Genomic DNA, 8,848 nt, shown 5'->3' on the forward strand with positions numbered 1-8,848 from the left:
TCGTGACATATTAAAAATGTCCCTGGAGAGCAAAGCACTTTGTCTCCTGCTACTGAAGCTGCTCTGTTGTATGTCCTACCCGGTGTTGCTGTGGAGTGCTTTATGTGCTCTGGTATTTTTTTCTCAGGTGAATGCACATGCTGTTAAAAACACATCAGGTGATGATTTGCAAATGATTGACTAAAGCTCTGAGCAGCGCATGCAGTTGCAGTCTCTACATGAGCAAATCAGCTGAGCCTTTTGTCCATCACAAACACCATAGTGACAATGTTAGAGCAGTTTGGTATCCAGGCTGCAGGAATTTTGGTTTCAGTCTGTCCAACCTCAAGAAAGGCAACCACTTAGTGTGGAATTCTGTCTTGCAGATAGAGAAAGCATGCACACTCCTTTGAGAAATCCTTGTGATGCATTGTGGGTGATAATGGCTGAGGACTCTGAAGTTTCTGGAGGAGAATATCAACACGGTGCTGACATGGGTGCTTTCTTATCCTGTCAACTCATCCAACAACACTTACAGCTATGTGTGTTTATGCCTCTCTTCGTCGGGGCATAAAAGCGACAACGTGAGACGGCAGGAAAACATTTTGGATTACACCAAGATGACAAAAAGGTGCTAAAATAAATGCATGAAGGGAATAAGATGTGAATTCAGATCTCTCCATCCTTCAAAGCAGACAAACCACAGACTGAAGTCTCTACTGTAACTTTGGGGATTTTGCTCTCAAGACCTGTGAACAAGACATTATTCATACTGAGACTGCTGCGTGGGGGTTTGAGGATCGCCTCACTGTAACAAGGAGTCCATTTGTTTCTGCATTTTCATGAACTAGACCAGGGAGGTGGAACTCCACACTGGAGTCATGATGGCTGCAGATTTTATTGTTACTTAACAATAAAAAGTAACTTTTGAATCTAAAAATGGTAGCCAAGGTAAATGTAGCTTTTCGAGCTACAGTGAAGGTTCATCAGCTTACCGGTACTGCCGCTTTGCTGTTTATTGTTTAATCACATATTCATACAGTACATTGATAGGAGGACTGAGAGGATGGTTAACTTCTTAACAGTAAACAAATACAGAGAAATCCTTTTAGAGAGCTCTGAGGGAGATGGATAGTTGCGCATGTTAGCAGCCGTAGAACAAAGAGGAGCATTCAGATTATTCTGACAACTCCTGCCGTCGTGTCCTCATCATCCAGCTGAAGGGAAAAGGGTGCAGTCTTCTTCCAGTCTGACTCTGAGCTGCAGCTGCACCTAACGTCCCACTCTTGGCCTCAAGGTGGTACTGGCAGCGTTCCTACGTGTACGTGAGCACACATACAAGTGTGCCTGAACAAGGTTGTCTGTGTGGAGTGTTCTGTGTCGTCCTCTCTTATTCGGAAGTGATGTGAGCCAGCCTGAGTTTCAGAGAGAGAGAGTGAAACAAGGGATTAGAAAGGCGCTTTATGCTGGTGGTGCTGGGTTGGTGTTAAAAAATGAATGAGCTGAACTGGAGCCTTAATAAAAGAGCCCATTTCCTCTTAGATCTGATGTTATTGGTGGTGTTGCACACTCTCAGTACAGACAAAGATATAATCAGAGACATCTTTGAAACTCTCATTAACTTTTTGTCCTTGTTACTGGATGACCGTGGATGGTCATGACTTTTTTAGTGGTAAATAGTGACTATTAGGTTGCTGAGCTAACATTGCGACATTATACCTTTTTTGACATTCAATCTTCAATCATGGAAATCACCTTACGAGTTTACACAGTAACCCTGCAACTTCAAATACACCCAGTGTCACAAAACCAGCTTTTCAATGGATAACTTGTGAATTTGGCAGAAAAAAGCTCAATCATCAGCGAGAGAGCTGAGTTATAAAGATAGTGGATATTCAATCTTGTCATTAAGGCCCACGATCAGAAAATGCATTCAGTGTAAAAATGTAAAGTTTAAAACGCAACTACAGGTCATACAATCACAGCTAGAACAGAAGAGGAGCTGCCAAAAACACAAAAATCCAAAAGTTTACAGAGGTTGAGACAAAGCAATAACATCAAGTAGAGGTTGCAATCAAACACGAGACATCAAGGAATGAATCTATGTGGGTTATCACAAGTAGAGGGAGAAAGAAAGAAAGAAAGAAAAGACAAAATTTAAGGCAGAAACTTAAGGGGCAATAATGTGTGCAAACCAAATCAAGGATCTGGAAATGAGTCAACACAAAACATGCAAAGTGCCAACCGACAACACCTGCAATCCAAAATCAAGGCCTGCCACACACACACTGCACAGAGGACTCATGGGAAACTGTTCAGGCAGGTCATCATTTAAAGGGACGAGAGAGGGGCACACTCTCCTCCCAGAGCAAGACTAAACATGGCTGTGAGTAACACATCACCCTAGGCTTCACAATGCTGCTTTGTGTTTGAGTGTCATATGTGGGCGTCAGGTGACGGAACTGGGGGGGGGGGGGGGGGGGGGGGGGGGGGTTGACAGCTGTTGGCCAAAATACAACCATTTTTCTCTCTTTTTGTTTGTTTTATTTTGGAGTTTATCCCAGATATCTTTATATGTCTGGTACCTGACTGGCATATCTCTGTCATTGTGGGAGGAAGAGCAGAATGGCAGCGTGGGGAGAAGCTCTAATAGAAAAAAGACTCGGCAAGGACACAAACCCAAGCTGTCCACAAAGCAAGACCACACAGAATAAAACAAAGAAGCATCAGATAGAATGGAGAGGAAAAAATAATGTCAAGGACCAAATTTAATGCAGCTGATTATCAGAAAGCTCTGCACAATCTCTCACATTAAAGGCATAATTACATTTATCTGTGTGTGCTTAAGTTAGATTGCAATCAATGGCCATTATAACCAAGCTAATCTGCTCTGCTTTTATTGCATTATCACATTTTTACTTGGTATGTCTGGGAAAGAAAGCCTCACACCCAGTTACAGCACAGCAACAGGGCTGCGCTCCTCCGTGGGGATTTGTGAATGGGCCGTCAAATGAATGGCAAGCTAGGTGTGGCGCTTGTAACCTGAATCACGCTCCTTAACTTCCGTGCACGGATAAAACCGTCAGTCAGACGTGGGAAACATGAACAGGTATCAGGTTACATAAGGAATGCAGCCATGGTTGATTTAAATGTATGTAAAATTTGTATCCTGCCCCATGCTCGCTTTTGTTTTGGTTTGAACGTTAACGTCTGTGACTGGCTTTTTGTTACAATAAAAACTTCTACACTGAATGATAATATGGTATGAGTTAGTTCCAGGTAAAATGGAATTTCCTCACTCGTTCATTATCTTCTCATGCTTTTACACAGATTATGTTACACTGTGGCACTTCCTTGAAAAACAAGATCAAATTGTTTCGAAAGAAAAGAAGTCTTAAAACAAACCAAAGTCATGTGTCAGATTTAGCACTAGGCCAGAAACCCAAAAGTTATAAATGTTTAACTCTCAAGTCTGGTTCACATATCCGGCTCCTACCACAGATTAGATTCTAAGTTTATCATATAAACTGCAGTGAAGCTGTGCAGGCTTTGAGTGAATGCTAGACTCCTGCCACAGAGAAGGATTGCATACCTGCATACCTGTCATTCTTCATGGAGTAAAATTGGCAAGAATAAAGTGACTCCTAAGATTGCATCTCATAAAACTTATCCATTCATGAGATGTGCATAAAGGAAATGTGGTTATCCTACGCTGCATTGTTCACGCCAGTTAATCTTGTAATATGTGAGCAGGAAATTTAGTGCAACGTGTTTTGCTTCCTGTTTGAATTTATGAATGGGATGAATCTGATGAATCTTACATTTGCTGGAGTAAAAAGACCAAATAAATTCCATTTATATAGTCTCAACTCATAACAAATGTCATCTTATTTAACGCCGCTATAACAGAAAGGAGTCTCTTGCTGTAATAATAACTCTTTGCCATGACCCTGTCCAGTTCATAAAGAGAGCGTAATGTGTACGAACAGCAGCCACGTCTGTTTTTATTGTTCTCCTCGTGCAACATTGTGTTTGACTGCACGCTGTCCTCATCAACCATTTGTTCTTTTTCCCACGCTGCTGAATGCCAGCATAGCCGTGCACACACACAGAGGGCTTATCAGAACAATGCCTCAAATAGCTCTGGAGTCTCATCATAAGGGCATGTCACCAAGGAGCAGAAGAGGATGATTATGTGTACATCTATGTGTATGTATATGTGTGTGTGTGCGAGCGGCAGGCCAAAGCATCAGCGTGTCACAGTATGCAGCTGTTACCTGTGGGCTCTGCTGTACTTGTAAGCAGCCATCCATACTGGTTCCCACTGTTAGGCTGACTATGTATAGTTCCCTGTCCGTTGGAGGTTTTCACAAGCTAGCACACAAATGCAATGCACGAACACTTGTTTACCTTTACCAATGCACAGATATATGCAAAATAAAATTAAAAAGGACTTTGTAAGCTACCATTTTCTGTTAACAGGCAATTGCAAAGAAAGAACATGTCCATCAGATAAACACCCAACTGGACCCAACAGATAAAACACTTTGTACATCTTCTCTAAATATGTGTTCATAGTGTTAATAACTGCTAATAGCACCAATAATTGATGCCTCATTGCTCTTGGAAATTCAGATAGAATAGAATTCAACTTTATTGTCATTGCACATGTCACAGATACAGGGCAACGAAATGCAGTTAAAAGATCAAAGGTTAAAAGATCAAAACATAGCCAAGTTTTTTGGTTTCCATGGCTGATTTATAACAACAAACTGACAGACTCACGTGATTTAATGAAATACAGACATAAAAAATGCATGCTTAAAAAAATTATTATAATTAATGATATATTAACTTAAATCATTGCATCAATAATCTTCTTGTTTCCAGTGGTCATAACTCAGTTATTCCATCTCTAATTAAAGTTCAACAATAGGGAACACAACCTGCTGTTAATGGAGATTTCTAACATGTGCTGATTTATTTTCAGTCCAAATCAGTTGCAGCAGGATTCAGTTAGTCTGTCTGTATTTCTTTTTTTTTTCCCCCATTGTGCTGTGACTCACATTAAACTCAGCAGCTTCATGTCTTGACATGACTTCCAAACTCTGGGTCTTTCTGGTCCTTCCACCTGCTGTCTTGTCACACCCATGCGCCTGTGGCTACAAGGCTGCATGACACTGAAGCAAACAAGGTTAAAAGATCAATAAACCTAAAGCTCTTTTAATCTTCTTGCCCACATTATGTGACAAAAACCCTCCTCCCTTGTTGTAGCTTTCTCATTATCTGACTTCCTCCCCATATGTCTCTGGGGGATTTGTTTTGTCTTTGCGGAGACAGCGAGAACCGGGTGCACTGATTTGAACCTGAGGTTGTCACAACACACCTGCAAAGATCCGTCACAAACCTCAGTTCCCTCGAGAAATACTTGTACTTTCCCACAATCTTGAAAAACAAGGAACACAGTGTCACATTTGAGTTTTGCTGGGGCTCGAGCATTGCAGTCGCAGTATGTGGCTTGTTAATTTTGAATGTATTCACTCTTCTCCGCAGTGTGTAATTGTGTGGAGAGTTTATTGCAGGCATACCAAACCCACTTTTTGTGACGAAAACACTGTGTAGTGCTTAAGTATGGTCATGTCTGCTTCCATCCTAGTTCAGGGCTTTAGTTTAGAGTTTAGTTTAGAGCTTTAAAAACTCTACAATAATGCTGCTGAGCATAATTTATTATACCCCAACCCTGCTGTAAAATAAACAGTCATCCTTACACACACAGGCTGACACAACACACTCATCCACAAACCATCACCCAAACCCCTGGCCCACCTTAGGCAAGCAAACTCTTCCAAAGTAAGCTGCTCTGCAGCTCCCTGAGTCACTGCCTGGGCACGCCTGTGAGTCTCCACTACTTTACTTCATCAAACAAAAAGCCCACATATATGTATGTTTCAGAGACATAAAGCAAAGGCCTGGAAACAAAGGAAGAGGAAAGGAAGTGAAGAGGCGTTGGTGAACCTTTTCACTAAACAGAAGCTGGCTAACTCGGTACACGTGTAGTTTTGTTTTCTTTGAGGTCAGAGGATTAAACTGACCACAACATCCTCATATACTCACGCAGCAATTGTAAAAGACACTGGATGTTGATCTGTTTGAAATTTCTTGCCGTAGTTACATCTTTGGTGTTGTCAGATCTGAATGATCGTGGTGACGTTGATGTGTGAGGCCTTTTTATTTTGGTAGGCTTGTAAATTGTGGCCACACAAAGCATTTTTATGTCCATATGGTCCCCCGACTATTTACTGCACAACGCTAGAGACCCAGTGATGAGGGGTGATGACACATGACATTTTTTATCTTTAGGGGAGATGTTTCCACAATGTCTTTGAGGGGAGACAGATAGAGAAGTCAACAGCCTGAAGTGGGTGCTATAAGCGTCTTTCAGTTATGCGCACACGCACACACAGAGATGAATGAACTGAGGTCAGTGTTGTGTTGGTGTGGCTGAAGCCCCAGGGGGACAGGACAGGCTGCGTGGAACAGTCGATGACATCTGCCTCCTTACCATCTCCTCCTGCTGAGTCACACAGGCTCCAAGGGTTCAGGGATACATATCCAGTGTCTGCTAATATCTGTTTGACATGAAGAAACAGGACGGAGTCAATCATGTGACTGGTCGGTTGGTGAAGAAGCACAACTTGGGAGTGGCAGGAGATACGGTGATAGCAGAGCCGACACACCTTAGCAACGTTATCAAATTCCATCAGTCATGCGGTATAGCTTTCATTTTTAGTAACCAGCACCCCAAGATGAAACTATCAAAACCATGAATCACCTCCCAAAGCAGGCCCGAACTAGAGAATGTCTATTTTTAAATTCAAATATAGTTTGCAGTTAGTTTTATGAGCTAATAAAAAAAATTACACACACACACACACACACACACACACCTATATATCAATCAACAGTAAGCCAACAGTCTGTGGGCTAACTCACCAACATTTGATTCTAACTTGTGAGACACAGAATGTTTTCACTGGTGTTGCTCCTGAGGTAAAAATGCTTTATTTTTGTTTTGACATCCACAGACAGGAATAGCAAAGTTTACATGAAACACTACTGAACTGAAGCACATTTAGTCTAAGTATTACTTTTTGAAAAGGATCACCAGAGAGCAGGGCGGCCCAGAACACACGAACCTACTTGGTACAGTTTAGGGTCATAAAGAGGAAAAGGGCTGATTTTTAAATCTTAACAGAGAACTTAACTTCCTCTGAAATTACAGCTGATATTAGAGGTCAGACTTATGGCCCAGAGTCACTCTGTGTGCACATCTGGTAATATAAGACTGAATCACGCGGTGCAGACTGGGCAAATACTTAGACTAATCTCCGCAGTAGGATGTGGATTACTAATTAACGTGTTGCCAGTGTAATTAGGTTCAAGTTAGGACTTCCTCTTTACCCCCACCCCCGGCGCGCCCCTGCATCCGCCCACACACAGCCTTGAATTACTCCAGCGGCAACTGTTGATGCATTCTCCAACCATCTGACGTCAAGAGGGAAGGGCTGAGGCCAGAGCGTGCTATAAATGCCCTCTGGTAGCTTGGTTCATTCACAACCACACTCTGGATTACCAAAGCATCTGTAGAGGAGATCCTTCCACAAGCGGCTTGGACGACCCAGCAGGAAAGCAGAGGGTTCACAAACGTGCCAAACATAAACGATGAAAATGTCAGCGGCAGAGATCTGCCAGGTTCTCAAGGAGGGAGAGCTGGAGAAGAGGAGCGACAACCTACTCCAGTTTTGGAAGAGGAAGACGTGCGTCCTGACCACGGACAGTCTCAACATTTACCCCGACACGCAGAAGCGCTCCAAGGGCAAGGAGCTCAAACTGCAGTCCATCAAGAAAGTAGACTGCGTGGAGCGCACCGGCAAGTTCGTCTATTTCACCATCGTGACCACAGACAATAAAGAGATCGATTTCCGGTGCTCCGGAGAGGAGAACTGCTGGAACGCAGTGATCACCATGGCCCTGATTGATTACCAAAACAGAAAAGCCATCCAGGACTTTAAAACGAGACAGGACAACGAGAGTGCGTCACCGGGACAGCAGGAAAGACGCATGGCGAGAGCGCCCTGAGCCGCCATGGGAACGCCGGCAGTGAACTACTCCTAATATGGTGAGAGACACATTATGAAACATGGCTGCCACAATATATGAATAAAAATATGAGTCATATATGCTAAAAATAAAATCGGCCGCGGTACTAATCAGCAAAAATATTTTTTAAGTTTAAACTAACGGCATGTTTTTAATCCCCCACAGTGCCATTGTGGACCATACAGAAATAATATGAGGACCAAAAGGAAGACGAGGTCATCCGGTCCAGAGATGAAGGATTGTTCGGGATTAAGTTCTCGGAGAAACGGGGCAACTGATCTAAAGCGTCACTTTTACAGACCCCACCACACAGGACTGAACTCACGAACTGTCAAAACTATTTCATGTTTGCTCTCCGGAAAGAAACGACTCCTAAAACCACGATGTTAATTTATTTGTTTCCAGAATATGGTGTTACTGGCAAACTGTTCATGTCATTTAAATTATTTCATTGTGTGTCATGTGTGTATTTATTTGAATAAATATCAGTTTCTTTTTGACATACTTCTACGATCTCATCTGTTTGTTTTTTTTCTGTCATTTTATTAATGACATTTATTTTTGTCACTTGTCTTTAAAATCCATCAGTCCATTGGTATTTCATTACAAAACTGTGGAGTCAGTTACAGTATATTTGGAACTCAGGCGCACTTTTCACCGGAAACACTTCTGAGTAAATACCAGACATGCAGCCGTAAAAAGGGAGTGG

The 8,848-nt window shown here is 42.3% G+C and overlaps 1 protein-coding gene across 1 annotated transcript; it reads left to right on the forward strand.

Annotated features, from left to right (window-relative positions):
• Positions 1-7,489: 7,489 nt before the first annotated feature.
• Positions 7,490-8,646, forward strand: phlda2 (pleckstrin homology-like domain, family A, member 2). Its single transcript, XM_005737713.1, has 2 exons — positions 7,490-8,158; positions 8,305-8,646. The coding sequence occupies exon 1, from the start codon at positions 7,702-7,704 to the stop codon at positions 8,116-8,118; it is 417 nt and encodes a 138-aa protein (XP_005737770.1). The 5' UTR covers positions 7,490-7,701; the 3' UTR covers positions 8,119-8,158; positions 8,305-8,646.
• Positions 8,647-8,848: the final 202 nt, after the last annotated feature.

The sequence above is a fragment of the Pundamilia nyererei genome, unplaced genomic scaffold (genome assembly GCF_000239375.1).
Source record: "Pundamilia nyererei isolate P.nyererei 1_Seehausen unplaced genomic scaffold, PunNye1.0 scaffold00078, whole genome shotgun sequence".
In the NCBI taxonomy this organism is placed as follows: domain Eukaryota; kingdom Metazoa; phylum Chordata; class Actinopteri; order Cichliformes; family Cichlidae; genus Pundamilia; species Pundamilia nyererei.